Source organism: Rhinolophus sinicus, chromosome 14 (assembly GCF_057876585.1).
Source record: "Rhinolophus sinicus isolate RSI-liver-muscle chromosome 14, RSI-T2T, whole genome shotgun sequence".
NCBI classification, from domain to species: Eukaryota; Metazoa; Chordata; class Mammalia; order Chiroptera; family Rhinolophidae; genus Rhinolophus; species Rhinolophus sinicus.
The window spans coordinates 125057490-125082329 of NC_142514.1; the positions used below are offsets into that span (position 1 = coordinate 125057490).

The 24840-nt window shown below is 39.6% G+C and overlaps 1 protein-coding gene across 6 annotated transcripts in view; it reads right to left on the reverse strand.

Annotated features, from left to right (window-relative positions):
- Positions 1–24840, reverse strand: part of FAT3 (FAT atypical cadherin 3) — a 634277-nt gene that overhangs the window by 338763 nt on the left and 270674 nt on the right. For all 6 annotated transcript variants that reach the window (XM_074335616.2, XM_019737552.3, XM_074335615.2 and 3 more), the window contains exon 3: positions 18093–18407. In XM_074335616.2, the coding sequence (XP_074191717.2) occupies positions 18093–18407 (315 nt within the window). The remainder of the gene's footprint in view (positions 1–18092; positions 18408–24840) is intronic.

Here is a 24840-nt window from a genome sequence, read left to right on the forward strand (position 1 = left end):
ACACCTTATTTACTCTCTGGCCTCTTGGTTTCGAAGGTTAATGTATGACCTTCGAATGTATACGTTCTTATTAATGCATAATAAGAATGTACTTATTCTGTGTAGACAGAATAAGTACAAATTTGGGCCTTATTACTTGTAATCTCTCAGAGTGAGAATTCTGGCAACTTTATTCTTTTGCTAATTCATCCATTCATTCAACACATATTTACTAAATACCTACTCTTTGCCAGTCAATGTTTAAGACAGAATATACAATGGTTAACAAACAGACAAAAGCCCTGTCTTCATGGAAACTCCATTCTACTGGGGGACTAAAGAATGAGCAAAATAAATAGGATATATATATATATATATATATATATATATATATATATATATATACTTTGTTAGATAGTTATGATTGCTAAAGAGAAATAAAGCAGAAAGGAGCAATGGAAAAGTGGAAATTGCAATAGTGGGTGGGGAGACCAAACAAGGCCGTGTTAAAAGGGTGACTTGCAAAGAAGGCCCCAAAGGGTGTTAACGAGCCAGTCATGTGGGGCTGGAGGGAGAGAGAATTCCAGGCAGCAGGACCAGCAGCTACCTGAGTCCTCAAGTGAGAGAAGGAAGGAAGGAAGGAAGGAAGGAAGGAAGGAAGGAAGGAAGGAAGGAAGGAAGGAAGGAAGGGAGAGAGGGGGCAGAGACTGGTCAGATCAGACCTGCCCTTTGCAGCCAAGAGAAGAACTTGGGTTTTGATGGAATGAGATGAATCTTCTTTAAACATCTGTAGAGCAGTGACCATGACTTACAGCATGTGACTCCGACAGTTGTGAAGATTCAGTAAGAACTTGGCACAGCATCTGGCACATAGTAGTCTCCAAACCTTCTAGGAGCGTGTTAACCCCTGACCACATGAATGGCCATCCGTGCTTGGCCAGGAGTGCCCTGAGAGCTGAGGCAGCTGGTTGATTCTTCCTGTCCCCAGAGGACAGCACTGCACGATGGGAGCACCAAGAGTCTTTGTGACTCCTGGTTGGGGACAGGGCTCTGGGCACGCCTACTAAGGGTGACCCTGTTAAAAGTCCAGCTTTCACAGTGTGATTTACATCCTAGGTTGGGGGAGGCAGGTCAGGTAATGACAGACACAATTTGTCCTTGTCACGTTTAACTGGTAGTTATAACAGATTGGTGGTTCTACATTTATTTTTTACAAGAAACCAGCTTCTCCCCGCCAACATCCTTTTAGGCACGTGTACAATTTAATGTTTGGGTACTGTATGCCCTGAAACAGAACCATCTGAGATGCTTATCTGCATAAAAGGGCTGACGATGGGGTTCACGCACAGAGTAGCTCCCCTAGTACATCGATGTGCTGGTTCATGATCGTTCTTGCCCCGGCAAAGAATCTAGGATGTAGGGTAAATTAAAGCTATAAAGGGTAAGGGGCCATTTGTTCAGTAGGGATCGATAAAATGCAATGAAGTACTGCAAAAATTGCAACAAAAGTTCAAGGGCAGTGGGCTATGACAGAGAGACCCCGCTGACTTTGAGGGATGATGTAGCTCTCCTTGCGTACTCCCAGGGCCTAGCACAGTGCCTGACATAGAGCAGGTTTTTCACACATGTTTGTTGAGTTAACTAATTCATAATTAACACATAAATCAAGGCAGAATAATATCATCAACATATTAAAGGCCAGGGAAAGTTGAATTTATTTATGATGAGTTCATGATACAGGCAGGTCAAAGCCATAAGCATACAACCCACTTCTTTCAATATTTTGTTCTTAATAACAAACAGCTGGTCCTACTTTTATCTTCACCTCTCCTTTTATTTTTAACTAGCAACGCAATGGGTTGGCCTTCCTCAAAAATAAGGATCTAAGTAGGGTGGTTTGGTAACCTAGATTTGTCTGTTGCTTTGGATTTTGAGGTACACAATGTTAATACTAGAGAACTTTTCTATGTACTTTCATCTTGTAAAAGAGGTTATTCTGAACCTATCATAGATAAAATATGAGAGTTTTAATAATATTGTGAAGAATCATATAAATTACAAGTATGACGGTAATTATTATTATCATATCTATGAGCAGAGATCAACTCCCATAGTCTTCTTCTTTCTGAAAGTAAAAGGCGTTTCACAAATAAGTACCTGCTTTTGCACCTCGCATATCGAATCACATTAAAATCAAACATAGTAGAATGACAATGTCACAGAGGTAGAAAGTCACTGAGACATTGTTTTCAGCGTGCTCATACCTTTAACCATTTCTGTTAATGTTAAGACCTGGCACGAAACTGATGCTGCGAGTCCCAACGAGCTTTAGTAACCTAGAATAAAGTGATTTACAAAGTGACTAAGGTCCCCTTAATTTCCCTTTATGAACACTTACGAAATTTCCAGTACTATGTACATTCTGACGACTTGCAAAGTATGTCAATATACCATTTCTCTCAATTCCTCAGAGGCAAGTGAATCCAGAGACGACATTTTGAAAATAGTTCAAATGTCAAACGGAAGTCGAAACAAAACAATTAGAAAAATTGCAGCCATGGTTGGATTTCAGAACGGTATAAGCACTTCTTACTACAAAAGGAGTTCAGAAATCCCTGTGCAATATTAATAAATGAGGCACATTATGCAAAGCATTCATTCACTCATTCATTCCTTTACTTAGCATTTCCTTAGAGCATATGCTGTGTATAAAGCACTGCCCTTAGAATGGATAACAAATGTCTTATTCCCCACTGTACCTTGGAAGGTACCACAGTGCCTGGCATACAGCAGGTGTCCAATAAACAACACTGGATGTTGAATAAATAAATGAGTAAGAAACAACCGTATCCCCATTCTAAAGAATCTTATTTTCTTGTAATACAAATGCCAGCACATTTCCTACACTATGAATAGCCTAAAAAATAGCAACAGAACATTTATTTGGTTATGCTTGCTTTTGCTACAGATAGCTTGGATGTTGGGAACCAGAAAAACATACCAGAAGAAAACTAGAAATCACTGCAGATAGAACACTTCCACTTTATTTAGCTGACAAGTGCCTAAGTAGACAATGACAAATGAGGTTGTATAATTGTAGGGAGAACCAAGCAACCGTGACTTACGTCAGAAAGGTATGCCACAGTTTACTTTAGGAAAAGAGGACTCCAAGAAAGAACACTGCTTTGAAGGTACACAGACAATCTGAAGAGAAAGAAATTACTGGAATACAAAAGGTTCTCTCACAGTCAAGAGTGAAATCTTCATTTAAAGATTTATGTAACAGGGGTCTCATAAAAAGAAACCTCACTTACCTATTTATCATCCATGATTAATTTTGAAAATAAATAAATAAATAAATAAAATTAGACTTTCTAAATAGATGGCTTACAACAATTTTCCTTTAATGGAAATGGGCCAGAAATGCATGGTCCCACCTGGTGTTTATACAGAGAAAGCCTCTGCACCAAGGCAATCAGTCCAGGAGAGGAGCAAAAACGGCCTGTGATCACTGACTAGGAGCCTCAAAGCCCAGCTACTGACGTCGTTGGCACATTTACTCTGTGGGAGGGGTCTTCAAGGTCACCCTTCAAAGCCTAGTGATTCTCAGCCTACTTACTATTCTAATACCTTATTTATATGATGTCTCAGCAGATGAGAAGCAGCAAATTAGAAGGCAGAGCCCTGGAAGTGAGAGGTATACTGATAACAGAAGTGAGGGCTGGCAAGCCGAGCCCAAGTCAGGAAACCCAAATAGGACTGCGTTTGAAGGCCCCAGACAATAATTACCAGTCCAAATGGAAACCTCGTATCCATGACGGGATACATAATTTGTAGGTCCCAGTTCAAAATTAAAATGCCAAGCCCCTTGTTCAAAAAATTATTCAGAATTTCCAGACAATGATAGCAGAAGATTAAACCAAGCACACGGCCCTTCTGAGCAGGGGCCCCATGGGAGCATCTAAGTAACAAGTACAGGAAGCCAGACCTGCTTGTAGCATTATATTCTGTATATACGATTGAAAATGAGAAGACGCATTTAATACATTTTGGAAAGTGATTCAGGAATATAAATTTTTGTTTGTGCTCTTAATGAGTTAAACTTCAGTTATCTGGGAAAAACACTTCTGTATATAATTCCTCCACTTCTGGAGATACTAGATATGACTACAATTTAAACATGTAACTTCAGTAACAAGCTCAGGATTCACCCTAAAACACAGGTTTTTCTTTTATTGTGTTTTTGTCTTGTAAACAGCCTGAGAAATTAGGCCTGAGAAATTTCCTATTTCTCTGTGTTCCTCCCCTATCTATACACAGAATCCAAACCATAAAAGCTTATTAAATCAGAGAAGGATGAAAGCACAAAATAATTTACGTTATTTACCAGTCATTACAACTCAGCAAAGCATTGACGGAGATCGCCTGAAAACATCTCCAATATTTCTACACATATGCAAGTAAATACAAATCCACCAAGTATATTTGGTTAGGTATAAAAGGGAGACTGCAGACTGATTATCAAAGCCCACTTCACACTGACAGTCGTTTCATTAGGTACTAAAAATACTTAACTACTAAAATTATAAAAAGATGTCTACATCTAGTTTCATAATAACCATTTTAATAAATCTCCCTATTTCCCGTGCACGAACATCATTTCTTCAGAGGAAAGCATTTCTCACTATGACAGGAAACAATTTAACTAAGTAAAAAATGAACAATTCAGTGTGTACACAGCCAAGATGAAGTATGTCTTTATAAAACAGGAAATTTTGCAGAGAAGAGAAATTAACTTAAGTGGTAGGAGGTAAAATTGGATTTGTCTTGTTTGACTGAAGTATCCGCAATGGCAACATATTTAAAAAGGGTGCATTGGCAAAAGCTTAGTATTTTCGGCCTGTAGTAGTCTGTTTCTATCATGATGGATTTATTTTACATCTCCTCACTCATGTCATCAGATGTTTTCCTTTGTAAAACAACCAATATATATTATAATCATTTATTATTGCCAGAAAAAAGTCCCATAAAAAACCTTAATATTATTAACTTAATTGTTTCATTTTAAAGCTGTGTGTCAGTAGCAATCAATGACACTTGATGGTGAAATACTTTTGGCCCATGAGATCTTAAAAGGTCGAGTCCTTGTTTTACCATTCTTAGGGTCTCTATGCCTAGAACAGTACCTGGTATACCATATGTACACATAAAATGATGGATGTAGACCTATTTCTATAATTTTAGTATTTAAGTATTTTTAGTACCCAATGTGGTATATATCTGAGCTCTTCAATGCATTTCATCAGACTGGTTCTTCATCAATTTTCAAGAAAGGATTTTTCATAAGCAAATTCGGTTGAAAGGCAAGAATTTTGAATGCATTTACTAACTACACTATAATAGTTAATATTTCTAAGGCTAAGCTAAGCGTGTTATAAAGTACATCTGCCCTTTTATCCTTGCAACAACTCATTCAGTATCCCCGTTTTACAGATGGGGAATCTGAGCCATAAGAAGTCAAAAACTTGTTCATTGCCGTATGGCTGGTATGTGAATGAGATAGTAGTGTTCCAATCTAAAAGCAATCCATGTGGCTGAGTTTCCCAGGGCGAAATTCCCAGAAGACAGGTGGTTATCATACACATCTTGGTCAGCACCTTAACGATAAGCAGAGTTTGTCTAAAATAGGATAACTCACTTTTAACAGAATTTTTGGCAAATTTTTTTATGGAATACTACAGATAAAATTTAAAACAGTAAATATCCATCTAAGAACTATTAATAAAGAGAGACAGGGCTTAATCCAAGCACATGTTGGAGACCACAGATATTTTAGGCTATAACCAATAGAATTTCACACACGAAAGACAAAAAGTGATGGTCAACATTCAAGCTAATGTAGATGAAAACCCCCAGCAATAATGTGACTTATAAAGACAAATACCTTCCACTGATCTCTCAGCCAAACACCAAATCTAAAAGCTTTGTCTAGTCTTTAGCCTTTGTGCAGCAACCAACATTAGAGAACATTTCTTCTTTCTTGAGCCTCATTCCTGCTTTGGTTTCCACAGTAATAGTCTGTTACAGTCCTTTCACTTATATAAAGAGAAGCCCATTTCAAATCTTGGCAAATTTACATCATTACTACAGGGTATATTAGAAAATCTAAGGCAAAGAGTACATCTGAATTTTATTAACTTCTGGACCAGCCATTGGAAGGAATTTAGGATCAAGCTTATTAGAACGTATCTGTCTCTCTCAGCTGCTTCACGCACACAACCACTGTCTTAGTCTGTTTGGGATCTTACAACAAAACATTGTATACTTGGTGGTTTATAAATAACACACATTTCTATCCCACAGTTCTGCAGAATGGAAGTCCAGGGTCAAGATGCTGGCAGATTCAGCATCTGGTGAAGGCCCACTTCCTGGCTGACAGATTATGGGTATGTCTTCTAGCTTATGTCCTCACATAGTGGAAGGGGCGAGGGAGCTCTCTGGGGTCTCTTTTATAAGGGGAGTTATCTTATTCATGAGGACTCTGCCCTCATGACATTACTTCCCAAAGGCCCCACCTTTAAATACCATCACATTTGGGATTAGGTTTCAACAAAGGAATTTCAACAAATATTCACCTAGAGTTCCCAGGTTTACGACTTCTCAGTTCCACCATAGCCAGAAATGATCTCTAAATCCCACTAACAAATTCCCAGAAGAAAGACTCTCAGTCCCAGTGTCCACCCCATCTAGTTGCTGGGGCAAGGAGGGAAGGATTGGGGGTACTAGGAGAAAAGGGATGGTGCTGTGGGCTGGGCAGATACATCCAAAGTTATTTACAACAAGGTATCCTCTCTGTGAGATTTCAAGCCTGGTTGTCCTTTGCACTATACCCTACAAACTGTCCTCACCTCTACTGTTCACCTATGCTCAGTGTCACTGAGTCCTGGGTAACTGTATTCTACACAGCCTCTGCCATCAGTTTCCTTCTTTTCTTCCCTTCAATGCCACTGCCATTTATAGACTCAAAGACCATCAGAGGAGGAAGTGGTCTCAAAGCCTTTAATGGCAAATAAATACAGCTTCTCATACCAACTCCCCATCAGTGTTAGGCTGCACAGGATGCCAAGCGTGGACATAATATGAAAGGCTCAATACACACGTTAATGATCCTAGAACTTTGGAATTCAGAGAAATCTTTCAGAATTCCCAGTTATTAATGGTGCCTACCATGGGGGCAGGAAACAGAGTGGCAGCACGCACCAGGTACTGATGGTTTTAATTCTGGTTCAAATTCAGTGATTTATAGGTGAGGATTCTGAAGTCTACAGAAATGATGTCAACTTGTCCATGATACGAGTAGTTATGTTAGAGACTGGACTAAAATCTGGATAACCCAATTGCCACGACCAGTGCTCTTTCCAAGGCATCTTACTATTTTATTCTTGGGAAGTAGATATATCTAAAATAGAGAGAGAGGTTTCTAAGAGCCTGAGAGAGGGCTATCTAGCTCTGTAACAGTCTACTTTTCAGCCACAACTTAATTTAGATCACATGTCTGAAAGTCAACATGGCATATGGACACACTCTTACAAGATGAGACTTAATGAACTTATAGGTAAAGTGTTATACTAATTTGCAGTTTGAAAACAGCAACTGCCTAAGGAGTTAATCATATAATGTGGATGCTAAATTAGCTAAAACAAATTCTGTGCTTGTGAAGACAATATCATTTTCCATGCTAAGTACTTTTTAAAAGTATTTTACATGTATTAACTCATTTAATCTTGGTGGCAAGCCAATTCATAAGTTATGACAATTTTCCCCATTTCCACAGAGGATGACACTGACGCTCAGAGAGGTTAAGTAATGTGCCCAACATCACACAGTTAAGAAGTCATAGAATTCAGATGCACATGCAAAGACATCTGATCTTAAGTGTCCAAGCTCTTGAACACTACTCCATGGGGCGTCTCTTCTTCCCAGTGTTATGTTGAAGCCTAACAATGACCGCATGGCAGAGTGCTAAACAAACATTTGTCATTTTGCTATAAAGTAATGAGATTGCTATCCATAAATCACTGCATGTTGTTTTCCTAATTTAATCGTTAGAGTCCCATATGCTTTCCTAAAATAATCTACCTCAACGTGAATAAAATTCACAGATTTTTAAGCCATTTGTACATTTTTATATGAATGTCAAAGAAACAAAGTCATTTGTGGCTTATGACAGACCAGAGCATAAAGGGGTAATAACACCAAAACTGGACTTCAGGTTCTCAAAGTCATGGTGAAACTATACTTCATCCTATAGTAACTTTCCAGGTAGAAACTTCCAATGCTTTGAAAGAAAAGTAATTCCAGAGAATCTACTTTAAAAACCTGAGAAATGACAAAATAATAGACTCTGAGGAGATCTGATTTATGAAGCACACCGACGCCAGTCAATAATAGTAACGTCCACGTGGACTCGTGCCTTATATAAAAACACTCCCGTGATCAGCCCTATGCAACAGGAGAGGTCCGACCAGCCATGGCGATCCTTCAGAAGTCCCGAAATAATTATATTATTTCAATGCCACAGAAGTTTCTCTTCAAAACCCTATCGCTTTTAGAACTATCCAAATAATTAAACTCAACTAGGTCAAAAGTACTACAAAACAAAACAAAAAAACTATTCAAAGGCAGGTGTGACTAGTGTAAAAACTGCTGAAATTCTTAACATTTAGTTTAGTATAAAGAATCCCGTACTAGGAGTCAGTGGCTCTTGGTTCTACCAAGTAGCTTCACCCCCTTAGGAGAGCTCAGCCTTCCCACCTGTACCCTGAGATTGCACCTTCTTTGGACTGCCATAACGAAGTAACGCAAACTGGGTGGCCTAAAATGATGGAAATGTATTCTCATATAGTCCTGGAGGCCCAGAATCAGTGTCAGCAGAGCCATGCTCTGTCTGAAGGCCCTAGGGGGGGAACCTTTCCTTGTCCTTTCCTAGCTTCTGGTGATTGCTGCTAATCCTTCGCATGCCTTGGATTGTGGCAGCATGATTCCAATCTGTCTCCATCTTCACATGGCGGATTTCCCTCTGTGTCTCTGTTTCTTTGTTCAAATTTCCCTTTTCTAACAAGGACACCAGCCACTGAATTAGGGTATACCCGAATCCAAAATGACCTCTCCTTTAAACTTGATTACATCTGCAAAGACCCACCCTATTTCCAAATATGGTCACATTCAGGGATACAGGGGGATTGGGAATTCAAACATGTCTTTTTGGGGGACATGACTGAACCCATAATACCCCTGTAAAACAAAGAGGGTGCATACAATCATCTGAAAGATTTCCCTGAGTTCCAAAGTTCTAGGATCATTAACGTGTGTACTGAGTTTGCTCACACTTTTCAAATGTGATAGCACTTGTCTTTAGCATTATGGACCGTTAGTCAGACCAACCCTAGCTCAGTGCTGACTAACTGGGTGACCTTGAACCAGTCATGTAGGTGCCCAAAGCCCTAATTTCTTCCCAGGATTTTGGTGAGAGCGAAACATACTAACACATGAAAACACCAGCATGGCTCAGGGCACAGAGCACAACTGTGCTCTGGGTTATGGTTCCTCTTCCCACCCTCCCATCATACCTGGGAAAGGGGGAGCATACACCCAGGGCGCATCCAGGAGTCTCCCTAACAGGGCCTGGGAGAGTGAAGAGAGGCGGGCAGAGGTTTCAATTAAAATTCACTGTTTCTCTCAGAACAGAAGAAAGTAATATGCCGATGCAGTAAATTATTGCTGTGGAATTAATGGTCAGATAGAATAAAAGGGAAATTTATAACCTTAATCATCAATCTTTCTCTTTCTACGCATGCACGCACGCACGCACCTCCATCATCTGCTTTATTTACATGACTCTATCACCTCCCAAATAATTCTCAGTAATTTCCAGGAGCAGCTATTCCGGCAGCTGAGCTCCAGGGGCAGTCTCGATATCTAGGAAGACTGTCCCTCTTCTCCACCGCCCCAGGTGGGTCAGCCGGACACAGGAGCCCCATGGAAGTCAGGCACACCAGGAGCCACGCAAAATGACCAGGACCCTGACCCTTTAGGAGGCACCTCTCAGCCACCTGCCAGCCAGGCAGCCGTATCACTTCTCTTCTCTCCAGCTTGTGCCTGCTCAGTCCTCTCTCCCTTTTGCCAAAGTTCCCTATCCCTGGATGTAATTCAGTTTTGCAAAATCAGCCCCTGAAAATCCTTTTGCCAAGAAACAGTTGTATGAACTCAAAGATCTGAATCTCATAAATGGGATAAAACACTTGATGGTGCCTAACTAGCAGCTGGATCCATTGAAACTTGACTTAATTTGGGGGAAAAGGTTTCCTTCCTATTACTGACGGTGGTACCAGTTCCCACTTAGCTAAGTCTTTACAGTCCTATGATGTATCATCCAAAGACGGTGATCAGGGACACTGGTCTCAGTCCCAGGCATCTGCCAGTTCCTGGGGCATATAACTGAGAATTGTATACTTTTAAGCGACGCCAAAGGGCTCAGAAAGCATTAATCTAGATATTAAGACATGGCTGCACAATCCCCAATAAGGTAAACAGGATTTTGTTTTCTTTTTCATCACTTTTATTTCAGGGAAGAAACAATCCACATAGTTATCTGTCAGACGGCTGACTGACATTAAGCTGCAACAGGATTTGGAGCTGCTTAAGCATTTCAAGGAAATAAACCCTGGACCCCTCAAAATAATCTCTTCATGCTGTCTTCTGAGAACACTATTCAAGACTGACTCTGATGAGAATTTTGTGACCAGCCAAATCCTCTCCAAATGCTAAGAGTTGAAAAAATGATAACTTCATCCACATTCATTCTGTTTGAAGTTTTGTTATTGTTCTGCTCTTTTTTTTTATATAACAGATTTTATTTCAAGTATTCATAGGACCTTCAAGATACAAAGAACCTGAAATCAGAGGGAAATGAGAGGAGGGAGGCTTTGGATTTCTTCTCCTTTTCATTCTGTCATTTTATTATGAATGATATGTATGTATGCATATATCTAGATATAGGTATATGCATATACACATTGTTTTTGAGTTAACAATACCATCACATCTCCATAACCAGTAATTCATTCTATACAGGGAGCTTTGTTTAGGGCCATATGTAATAAAGTCCTACAAAATATTTCACATTAGTTCCGTGATACTCAATGGGGGGCAATTTTACTCCCAGGGGACGTTCAACAATGTCTGGAGATAGTTTGGCTGTCACAACTAAGGGGAAGGATGCTACTGGCATCTAAAAGAGGCCAGAAGTGCTGCTAAATATCTTATAATGCATAGGACAGGCCCCCACAACAAAGACTTTCCCAATCCAAATGGTTAACAATATTGAGATTGATAAACTCTGAAGTTGGTACTTGCCTTCACCACCAGCACTGAAACAAAATCAAGCCACAGGAAGACAGAGCCAGAATCCAGACCAGGGGAGAGCAAGCTTTCCCTTCCGGTGGCCAACCTGACCAATCCTTCCACACCCTTGGAACACCTCCCACCCACCCCACCCCCCATCACCCCAGCCACAGCTGAGAGTTGATCAAATGGGGAAACACACAGACTCCCCAGGGACATAATGACAGTGCAGAAAAGTTCCCTTTGTCCTTGTTCATTTGGAGCACAGGCACTGGGATGCAAAGGTCACCGCTGAATTTAAATAACCTTCCTATGATAAATCTGCATGAGCCCGATTTGTTCTTGGGGACGTGTTGGATTAAATGAACACAATTTAATGTTCTATAGGACAAGGCCTCCTTTCATGGCTGAAAGAAGGAGTGAGGATGATTTACAGTTTCATACATACTCATTTGCTACATTATCCCCTTTGCGCGCGTACTTATGAATATCAACTCATCATCCAGCAGCCATTTCCACCCATTCAGGAGAATTTAGCTTTCCATTAGGAAGGAATAAGGAATAAGAGACGGTAACATGAAATTTCTACAATGTTCACTGTGTAGAAAAAACACCAATATTTGTACCCTTGTACCTTCACCTTGCCTGTTTTCTTTTTAATCTCTGAGTTTATTCATGAAGTAAGGTATCCTTCTGTTTTTCCAGGAAAAGGTGGTTTGCTAAGCAGATTATGACCAATCGAGGCTGTGCATAAACCTAAGGCTTAGCTTACTTAAGATACCAAATTATTTTGAGCACCAGTGCCTTATGAGTGACCTTTTTTTTATAAGGATATAGTAATATATCAAATGTTTGTTTATTCATTAAAGTAGGTCTGAATTTCACTTTGGTAACAAATTCTGCTTAATTCTATATATTTGGAAATAATACAAGTGCATCCAAATACTACATAACCCGGATTACTTTATTAATTGCAAGACTTAGGAATCTCATGTTTTGCTCATGGACAATTACAGAGACAGGATTTTCATTTTTCTCCACTTCATAAAACAGGAAAAACAAGCAAGGATACGAGAGTTGATTGGGGGTCTGGGAGTGAAGCGACACTTTGAATTCACAGTCAAATCCCAAAAATCCAGCACTATAAGGTAAGAGTGGATGGATGAATTGAGAAGTCGGCTACCCTGCCCTCAGGTGCACCTCTCAGCACCCTGTGACCTCCCTCCTTTGTTTCTCTTGGATGCTGAAGTCCAGAGCCTTCCTAACCAGGCTCTCAGGGGAGCAACACCAGCCTCATCTGGAACCTTTTTAGAAATGCAAATCATTGGGTTCTACCCCAGCTCTCTGTAGTCTAACAAGCTTGCTCGGGGATTATTATCACGCTCAAGTATGGTCTAGATTCCTCTCTCTTACCTCTTCTGTTGACACTTACCCACTATGTCTTATACCATATACCAACAGGCAAGGTATATGGTATATGATATTGCTTAGAGTTGATTTAAAAAGTAAAGGTATACAATACCTGAATAAGCTCCTCTCGTGTTTTACTAGGGGAAAATGCCAAAACCCAAAGGAATCAATGGTAGAATTTGAGGTGTCCTGCAGCAGACACAACTTAGAAGACGATCTCCTCCTCTCAGCTCACCCAGTGGGGAGGGCAACTGGTCTGTCTACACATAAAGTACACTTGGGTCCTGTTTATCCCAAGATGTTCACAGAAAGTAAAAGACAGCTGAGCGTCACCTCCACTCAAATACAGGCGAAATACTGGTCACTCTGCCAGTGACCAGGGCCTGAGCCAAAGGGAGACATGGCACCTGCAGAAAGGAATTTAGAAAGCCCGTATCCTGCTTAACCAACCATCAGAAGATCTGGAGTAAACAAGGCTTGCTTTCACAGACACAGGCTCTCAACAGAGCATATGCTAATCCCGGATTTGTTTTAAGAGTGGCAAAAGAAAGAAGAAAGGGATCTCTCTTATGTATGTTTCTCCCTGTAAAAGTAGGCCTCTCAGAAGGAAGATATAAAAATACACATTTTAACATATTATAATATTACATAAAGGAAGAGGTCATCAAACCAAAAAACAGAAGAGATGCGCATATTTGCTACCTCTAATTTCTTCCAATACTCCAGACATGAATGAGTCTTTTACAATTCCTTTCCTAAAGATATAATGCCTCTCAAACTAGGCCCAGTAGCAAAGGATGGGTTTCAAGGTCAATTAACTTGTTTATATTCTCTGGGTAGTCTTCTGGCTTTTCTCTCTGCAGGGCCTACTTCAAGTCTGTGAAGTCCTGTCCCAACCCCTCTGTGGGGACAGAGCCCCAGAAAGTAGTTTACAGGCTCTCGGCCTCACGTGGAGGAGTGCTGGCTCGGGTAGTAGATGGCCGTCAGCTGTGGCTGATTGGCCGTCAGCTGTAGCCAGTTAGCCAATTAGCCGCTAATATAACTGCTGCGGCTACGGAGGAGAGTGGAGGAGAGTGAAAGAGAGTCGTCGGTGGGTTGCAGACAAAACGGACAGCAGGTCACACGTCCAGTGAACCCAGCCTCCAGTGAGACCGTAGTGGTATGACTCCCCGACCTATGGCTCCGTGGGTGTTCCTTTTTGGCCTCACCATATCCTGCGTTTTTGTATGGGGAGCGGGACCAGAGACCCTGCAGGCCTCCCCGCACAACACCCTCTCACACCAGCTGGCAGTGACCACCCCGCTCTGACACATTACCCTGTTCACAGCTTACATGCCACTGAGCATTTATTTTTTATAAAAACGGCCTTACACTCTTGCTCAAGCACATCACATGTGTCATTCCTATATTTTTCCATGAGACTAAACTCCCTAAGTGCAGAAACAGCCTTATACATACTTCTGTTATATCACCCATCCCGCCAACATCTGGGATCTAGAACAGTAGCGATACACAGTAGCGCACCATACACTTTATAAGACTGAATGGAAGGCTCCAGTGCTACATATCAACTAGTAAAAGAAGACATTGCTCTCTTTCAAGTACACCTTCCTCCAAAGACAGTGGAGTTGTATGCCTGCGGCTTACACAAGCTTCATTCCAGTGGAGAATACAAGATGCTTAACACCACCACCCCCAACAAGCATTCATTGAGTGCTCTACCAAATGCTGGCGTTGTGCTAAGTGGATTCCTTCCTATAGACGTGGCTAAAATAAACATTCCAAAACCCTAGAGGAATTTCCTACACCTGTTCCTGGATGACCAATCAATGGCCATGCAAGGAAGCATTTAAGTCCTGGTTTACCCAAAGAAACAAGTGAACACCACCTGTTGGGTATCTGCTGTTCAGAACACACGGGCAGGCCTCTAGTCACTGACTAGCGAAGACGCATATGCAAGGAGGCTGTATTTGATTGGATTCAACTGCTCAGCCTGGAATTAATCAAGGGTTTTCTGTACAGGCCAGAAAGAACGTCGCAGCCTGACAGCTTTTGTTTTTCTTTTTAAGCCACAGGAATTACTGAAGGAGGTCCACAGACTACTGATTCTATGTGATTTTAAGTCTGTTAGAATAAAAAAGCAGTTTTTTGGGTAGAGAACAGAGTGTTCAATGGAGAAATCTCTCTCCCTTCTTGCGTCCAGGACATCTGTTATCTGAAGCAATCTGTGGACCCTAAGTATTGATATTATTTGACTTCACATTAATCATTTTAATCTTTATTTATTATGTAGCACATTGCCAAAACAACTCACAAAAAACTTCCATAAATTTCAGCTCTACCACAGAGGAAGAAATGAAAGGTCAGTTTTATAGAGTCCACCTCCAATTTTTAGTTGAAAAACTCGAAGCACAAGTCTTTCCTAACTATACCGGGTAGGTACATCCCCAGCTTCATTACTGAAAAATGTTACATCAACATAACTATTTCAGGCAAATGACTTTAGAGACAGGAAGAGATCCCCAAAATTAAAGTGTCTCTTTAACGAGTTAGTTGACCTGGCTGAAGTTTGCTCCATAGACATCATGACAGTTAGAGCAACAAGCTTAACAAGAATTACACCAGGCTTGGGGTTCTGTGAATCTCAAAAGAAACAGACATAGTAATAACATGATTGTTATAGAGCTTTGTAGTTTACCAACAGACTTCAAACACATCGTGGCACTCAGTCCTTTACCAGCAACCCCTGTGAAGTTAAGTAAAGTCATTGTTATTTCCCAGATAAGAATCTGAGGCCCCAGGAGATAACATGACTTGCCTGTAATCAGAGGTAAAGCAGCCAGGATGGGCTATCAACCTGCATGGCAGAGCTGCAATGTGCCAGGCACCACGCCAAGCATTTCACATAAGGACTCCCATATTCCTTGCAATAACCCTTTCTCGCTGAAAACTGAAATTCACAAAGTTTCAATCACTTGCCCAAGTGCACAAAGCTGGTGAGGCCAGGACTGTCTGATGTAGTCTGTGTTTTCCTGTTTCCCAGGTAAGAAGTGCAGAGCAAGGATTTGAAACCCAGGACATATAATCTCAAACGTTACCTCCTTCATGGAGCTCTCCTTCACCATCACTCTTGGCAATCTCAGATTGAGTGAAACTCCTCTACCATAATCAATTACTGCACTCCTTCACTGTATCGTAAATATTTGTTAATTATTTTAATTGCATGTACCCTTGAGTCCCTGAAAAACTTGAACCACATTTTAATTTTATAACTCTATATATTAGATCTTTGTTTGGAAACCGGTAGGCATAACAGATGCTTGGTGAGTGAATAAATGGATACACCAAGTCCAGTGTTTCCTTATCATGTGTCTGAGAATTACCAAGTATGCTATATTTATTTTAGGCAATCTAAAAAGTTAACCTAAAATGCTATTCCTGGCACAAATGCTTTTAAAGAATCTATGACAAGAACAGAGAAATTATAAATATGATTAAGGCTCTTATTAGGCAAGATAGGCCAAGTTATAACGCAATCCTTTCTGAACATTCATGTGTAAACTTTCAAAAGCTGTATAAAAGATAGCTTTAGTTACATGAGTCTACATGCTCTCTGCACATAATGTGTATTCTGTGCTCTTCACATCCAACCCAAATTCTTCCCTGTGACGTTTATTCTTTCTTTATTTTCAGTGGTAAGTGGAGGAGAACAGTTGTAAACTGCCCTTCTGCGATGTCTTTAAACTTACAGGATGCTGGGCTCACTGTTAATGATTCGAGTGGCAATGGACTCAAGAGGGAAGATGTAAAAGCTGACTTGGGGTGTGTCAGATTCCACAGGGGCTGTGAAATGTAAAGATGCTGGTGCCCCATCTTCTTACTGTGACTTTTTTTTTGGTCACGGTTCTCTCTTGACTTTCTGAAGTATCTGAATTCATTTATCTGTCACCATACTATACGGAGCTCTTTGTTATAGTAAGAAAGAATCAGGAGGGACTTCCCAGCACAGCTCAGGGGTGTTCAGGTGCATGAGCACTTTTGTCTACTTCCCGGGGCTCTGAAAGGTTGGGCTAAGCTCCAAATCTCTGAGACTTCTCCTTTAAGTTCAAGCAGGTCTCATTTATACATTGATAGCTGATGACCACTCTTTGTCTTACAATGAAATGCAAATTAAATCCCAATTCAACACTGTCAGAATGCTTAACTCCGCTTAACAAAATGACTGACCCACTCATAATTAGAGAAAATCAATAGTTTTAAAAAACCTTGGCATTCTCTTCAAATTATGTTAATGGGAACCAGACATTTATAAAATGCTTGGGGTCAGCTGTATGTTTCTACTTTAACAAACATAAGCAGGAGAAATACCTATCAACCCGAGCAGTAGTTTTTTCAGAAACCTGAGAGTGTCTACACCAACAAATATCAACCTACCCTAACATTTTACCAGTATCAACTCGCTTGCCCAGGATGAGATAGCTATAGCACCATTTTTACATTCTTCTAAATTTCAATTAATCAAAATTGTACCATCACAACCCTCACTGACTGTTTTACTCCCTTGTTAAGATCAAATAGAGGCAAATCACAAGACAACAATGAACTGAGACATACTCCACAAAGCATTTTCCTCCTGTATGTACTTGTCTCAGAATGCAGTCAACCAAATTCCACATCTGCCCTTTCTGATCCTATTCAACAAATTAAGTGTTCATTACAATGTCTGGGAATTTTTTAAGCAAAAAAACCCCAGAAAATTAAAGATTGAGACAACGGAAGTTCTTCTAAACATTGACATTTCATTGATGGGTAGGTAGGAATCATAACAAATCTGGGGCTTAAAGTTAAGGCTCTAAGGAGATCATTTACAGAAAGCTGGACTAAAACCAAGTAAGGAAGAAGTTCCCAGAAAGAGGGGTGTCACAAGCCCAGCTTACCCACAGAACCCAGCATAGGCCAGGTTACTCTTTCCCAGGAAAGAGAAAGGCAGCAGTGGGCCTTCTGAGTACCCTGGGAACCACTTTTTATTTTTATGAGGAAAGCAAATCCAAGGCTTTCTGTGAAAGCCTCTGGTTTTTATTAAATCACTTCACCTTGGTATCAGCTGAAATTAAAATATACCAACCCGACAAGCAGAACGCTCACCTTTTCAGAAACTACCCCCAGAAAGGAGGATACTGTTCTCCACACAATAAAATAAATAAGGGGATAAATAAAATAGTATGAATAGCAAGTGTCAGGCGGATGGATACAAAAGTTGGACTACCAATTTCTAAAAAGTTATAGGAGCATTCCCTTACCTGTTTTCATGTCGATGGCAAAAAAGTTCTGAGGATTCCCGCTTGTAATCCTGTATGTCAGTTTTTCATTGGAACTAGAGTCAGGATCCTCAGCCTGGATCTGAATGACAGACACCTCCTTTGGAGAGTTTTCCATGACAACAGGATAATAAATAGGTTCCGAGGTCAGCGGGGCGTTGTCGTTCACATCTTCAATTTCAATGTAGACCTCGATAGTGGAATAGAGTGGAACAACACCCCGATCGGTGGCATATACTGTCAGCCAGTATGACCCCATTGTCTCTCGATCAAGAATGTCTGCAGTAGAGATGACTCCTATGAGAAAACAGAGAGAGCATGACTGCTACTGCAAAACAGAAGACACTAAGTAAATCATCCCAAATCAGGAGAGCTGTGCTAAGTAATCTTGGCCTATGAAAAAGAAAGAAAGGAGAAATCCAAAATATGAGATTACATTAAGATGTTTCTCCTTACGTAAGAAAATTATTTTCTGCAAAACCACATTAAATAGTTCTTCCACCACTTGGAAAATATAGTAACATTCATAAATATTTTATTTGAATTTCACAGATAGACATAGCTCAACACATGCATACACAACACAGAAGAGACAACAAGAAGCAAATAAGAACAGGTAGGGCATGGTCTAAACACTTCCCCTGCTGCATGGGATAGTAGAGCAATATCAGGTCACTATCTCCATTTGACCTGATATTGAATTGATTTCCTTCGCAACAAAATCCTCTCCCAGGGTAAATTATTTTATGTGTTCATTCACAAAAATGTAAAAGGCCTTTCAGATGTTCTTCTGCCTAGTAGGATGAAAAGTATTTTGCATGCAGAGATGTAAGCCTTCTTTATACTGTTTCCCTCAAAATCCAATGTCACAGTTATTCCAAACAATCAGAAAAGAAGCCGTACCAATACACTTTCTGAATGGACTCTAACCCCCTCAAGAACTCTACAGAGGGTACTGAGCAAACTCTGAATCACTTTGAAAGATACTCTTGGATAATCATTTTAAATTAGGAGCAGAAAAATGCCCAATCTGTTCCCTCCCACCTTTCTCATTTCATGGTTGAAACAAGTGCAAACGAGGAAATCAGATGTCTGCCAGAAAAGCCAGAGAAAACACAACGCTCTTCAATGTTTCCAGCCCTCACCCAAATCATTAATCTACAGAAACTTCCTACTGGAACAGGACCATAAGCTTTTCCACTGCGATGGGGAAACTCGGGACTCAGCTTACAAAAACTCTAAAAGTAGTCAGGATACTCATGGAAGGCATGAAATTCATGTTATACTCTAAAAGACATCCATGGAAAAAGTCAAGAAACACTTCTCCAATTCTGGCCTGAATCCTCTATCTTCTATATTTCTGTTGGACTGTATTAGGCACACAATTTGGCCTACAGACCCTGCATAAGCAAACTGCCAAGTACAGCACCTGGGAGGGTGGAAGGTCCAAAAACAGTTAGGCTGAAATACTTAGTTGCATAAAACTCAGAACAGCTAAACCATTCAAAAGAGATAACCCAAATGACACTGAAGTTTCAGTTCCAAAGTGATCCACCAAAGAATCCTGCACAGTGTTATGCCACGCAACAAAAGCTAATCTTAAATATTCTCCATGGAAATATATAAAACATAATGGGTTCCTGTAGATTCATGGGTGATACCTAGAAGTCAGAAACAAAAATGCTCATATGACATTAGAAGAGTATATACCAGGTAGCAGATAAAAGAGAAAAAACGGAAAATTAAAAAAAAAACAAAAAATGATTGTAAACATGAGGCTATTATGTCCATTAACCGAGTGAACAATAGGCAGCCTTATAAACTGGGCTGAGACAAGACAGAATGTCAACATGAACTTAAGGTCCAGAGACAGCTCTGAGAGCTAGAGACCTGGCCAGGTGTGGAAAACATCTATGAGGACAGGGCACAGTCCTGTCACAAAACCATGGCCAGTCTGGTGGAATACTCGCAGCAGTCACAGCCCCATGCGACCATGCGGACATGGGTTGTGCTTGCCACCCAGGGAAACTGGAGCTTGTCAAATCAGATAGCCAAGTGCCTGGAATGAAGACAAAGAGTAGGCAGGAAGGATTTGGGATGAGACATAGGTTGCAAAAACTGTGCTAAAGGTGTTGGGAAGCACCTCTTAAATGACACCTGTGAATTCAATTCATAAACCTCTCCTGGACCCTATGCTGGACATTGGAGGAGCAGAGATAAAAGAGAGAGGATCTCTGTCTTCACAGGACGCACAATCGTGCTGAGAAGACAGCTCTAGAATGAGGAGATCTGCACTTAGGGGATAACTGCACAGCCAACAGCCAGGAGGGTTCAGTCTCATCTGGTCGAGACTGACACTGGAAAGGTAAACAATCTGGAGACAGAAGGGGGTGGGAGGCAAGTGAAATGGCATTTACTGAGCATCTATGATGTTCAATGAGACTTCCCCATAATGCAAATTTTATAATTCTCTTTTATAGATGAGGGCCTCAGGTCTCAAATGTGAGTAGGTAACTTGCCCAAAGTCCCATGGCTAATTGTAGAAGAACCCAGGTCTGTGCGCCTCGAATGTTCTCTTTTCAGATCCAGACTCCATTACTTACTACCTGTTTGACACTGGACAAGGTGTTTAAAACAAGCAAGTCTAGGTTTACTACCCATCTCTCAGTGTTGTGGTGATAATGTAATTAAATGTAAGCCAAGAGTTTGCCAATATGCTTACAACATAGGAGATGCTGAGTATAAGTTAAATCAATATGAATCCAAAGCAATATCAAAAGCCTTGTAAATAGTGACCACACCCTAAAGCAAAGGACAATCTTGACAGAAGTTTGGAATAGACTATCATGTTAGATTCTTTTTATTCTCTAATCATGTGGCATTCCTGCACAGTCTTTGTGACTTACCCATGACATACCCTTTCATGAAAATACCTGGCCTGATTTGGGAACAGCAAATTAAGGCCACTAACAAGATCATGCATCTCAATAAGCAACAACGTCAAAGAAGCTGGGTCAGCTCTGCTTGTACTTAGCCTGGCACCCACCACACACGCACTCACTCACATGCACACAGACTTGCAGTCACAGAACTGCTTTGTGATGGCTGAAGTCACTTAATTCTCTTTTCTTGCACCTGTCAGACTGGAAAATGATCTATCAGAGACTTTGGACATTAAATGATTTTGAGAAATCCTTAGATGAAAGGCATCCACTAATGCAAATTAAAATACATGGGTGGAATTTCACTCTATTTTTTAAATGAAGGATCAGACATGTCCACTAGAAATTAGAATCTCTCTCATTAAGATAAGCTATGTTTATGGCTGTATTTACTCAATAACTGGAAGTGTGAATGAGTATTGTGGAACAGAGTGTTCAGGCATCAATCTCAAGATCCAACATTTGAGGACAAAATAAAAATAAAGACTCTGAAATGCGTTAACAGTAATTATAAGATTCATCTAAGGCTCCGTATTAACCATATCTACAACCAATATCCAGTGACAGCATTTACTTACTTACTTTTATGCTCTCACAGCTAATTATCTACATGGTCACAATTAAAAATGTAAATCCATATGATCTTTTTTATGAAGCAAAAACTCTTTTGAGGTTGCCTCAGGATTACTAAAGTCATGTCATGAGCCCTTTAGCTTTGATACAAACACTATGTGTTCTTATTACTTTTTAAGCTGAGGTATAATTGACATATAATAAACTATGCATATTTAAAGTAAATAATTTGGAATGTTTTAATACCCATGAATCCATTATTACAATCAAGATAACAAACATAACCATTATGCATAAAAGTATCCTCCTTGCCATTTTTAATCCCAATTATAAATGTTCCCAATTCTCCCTACTGCCAGGCACCAGATCAGCTTTCCGTTACTAAGGATTCATTTGCATTTTCTAGAATTTTATAGAAATAGAGTCATACAGATATATTCTTTTTGCCTGGCTTCTTTCACTCTGAATAATTATTTTGAGACTAATCCATGTTCTATATATAGCAATACATCATTCCATTTTATTTGTTAGTACTATTGCATTGTACGGGTATAACACAATTTTTTAAAACAGTTGAATTGTTAAGGGATATTTAGGTTGTTTTCCGCTTTTAGATGTAACAAATAAAACTGCAAAAACATTCATATACAAGTTTTCTATGGAAGTACTGTTAATACTCTTAAATAATCGTAAAAGTAGAATGGCTATGTTGTATGGCAGGGCTACGTCTGCACCATTTTATTAATACATTCCCACCAACAGTAAACGTGGGGCATTCCAGTTGGTCCATGTCCTCACTTGTGGCATACTTGGCGTGGTCACTTGCCTTAATTTTAGGCATCCTAATGGGTGTAAACAGTGGCATCTCGTAGTTTTAATTTGCATCTTCAGATCATGTTGATCGTCTTTAAAGGTGCTTATTTCCATCTGCATATCTTGTTTGGTTCAGTATATAAATTGTTTATCCATTTTTTAAATTGAGTGGTTTTCTTATTATTAAAATTTGAGTTCTTTATATGCGAACAAAATTTCTTTATCAGATAAGTGATTTGCAAATATTTTCCTCCAGTCTGTGGTTTGTCTTTCCATTCTCTTCATAACATCTTTTGAAGAACAGAAACTTTAATTTTGATGACATCCAACTTATGAATTTTTCGTTTGTAGAGCATGCTTTTGGTATCTAAGAAATCTTTGCCTAATCTAAGATCACAAAGATATTCTCCCACATTTCCTTCTAGAATTTAATAATCGTAGGTTTTATATTTATATCCATGGTCAATTTTTAGTTAATGTTTGTATATGGTGCAATGTATGGATCTAAGCTCATTCTTTTTATATGTAAATATTCATTGTTCCAGCCCATTTGTTGAAAAGGCTATCTTTTTTCTCTACTGAATTCCCTCTGTATTTTTGTCAAAAATCAGTTGATCATATAAGTAAGTATGAGTCTATTTCTGAACTCTCCATTCTGTTCCATTGATCTATTTGTCTGTCTTTACTCTGATATCACACTGTGTTAAAGTAGCTTCATAACAAGTCTTGAAATCGGGAAGTTAAGTCTTGTTGGTTTGTTCTTTTTTTCAAAGTTGTTTGGGCTATTCCAGAACCTCTGTGTTTCCATATAAATTGTAGCATTAGCTTTAAAATCCATATAAATTTATAAAAACCTACTGTGATTTTGACTGGGATTGCATTGACTCTACACATCATTTTGGACAGAACTGACATCTTAACAACTATGAGACTAGTGATTCTTAAATCTCTCCCTTTATTTATGTCTTCTTTTATTTCTCTAAGCAATGCTTTACAGTTCTACTATACAGATCTTGCAGATCTTTTGTCAAATTTATCCCTAAGTGCTTCATATTTTTCATGCTAGGTAATGACATTATTATTTTAATTTCAATGTTTGTTGTCAGTATATAAATAATTGATTTTTGTATGTTGATCTTATATCCTGTAACATTATTAAACTCACTTATTAGTTGTGACAGAGTTTTTACAAATTCCACAGCATTTTCTACACAGATGATCATATTATCTCCAAATCAAAACAGTTTTACAACCACTATCATCACTACCATCATCTCCACACTATTCAATCATTGTGTGCTGGTACCATGTATGGTTAAGTGCAATAAGTGCATTCTTCATTATATTTTCTAAACTCCTCATTCATTCAGCAAATGTTTATTGGTGCCAAGCACTCATGAGGTCGTTACTATTTTTATCCCTATGCTACAGATAAGAAAACAGAGATTTAGGTTAAGTTACTTGCCATTGATGACTCAGCCAGTAAATAAAAGATCTAGTTCTCAAATCCTGCTCTGTCAAACTTGAGACCAGTTGTTAACCAAAACACTATATTGTCTTCTTAATCCCTATGGATATCAAACTTTCACAGTATTTTGTGTCTAAAGAATTTTTTTCTCCTCTGATAGAGAAATGTCATTAACTGGGCAAACAACACTGAGTTAATATTATATTTCTCATATGTGTTCTTCATTATTGACTGTAGAAACCATCAAAACGTATTTCTTGGTATGCCTTTGTAGACTATAAAAAAATACTCATTCTCTGCAAAGAGAGTCTGTTTTGATTTATAAAAATACGTACAATATAATGTGACATATTCTTGGTCCTTTATCCCACACAGTCCTGGAGTATTGATCTCCAGGAGGCTCCTTCCATCTGCCTGTTACAGAAAGTAGGTTCTACAAGGAGAGTCTCTGTCTGGTTGCTTAAAACAGAGCCTGGCATGTAGCTGACAATAGATAAATATGTGTTCATGAATGAGATAACACCTGACACTGAATCAGCAATACATTAGTTGGCATCACTGATGAGATGTCAGCCTCACTCAAATCAGACCTCAAACGGATTTGAAAGATCACTAGATATATCCGACCCTCTAACGAAAGCATCCCTCCCACAATATCCTTGACCAAGCACCCAAGTTCTGCTCTGAGTCTGATAACAGGGTCCTCAGTATTTACTAGGGAGTTTCAGCTAATGTGACGTTCTTCACACTGAGGCAGATTTCGGTCTTTCTAATTTTGATTGCTATTTCTACCTGCACACCACCCCCCACCACCACCTCATATCCAAGAATAAAAAGAACAAGCTGCAAACCACCCTTCACCTGTAACAGCTCTTCAAATATCAGAAAATGACCCTCTCTTTCCAGGGCTTTTCTTCTCCAGTCTAAAAATTTC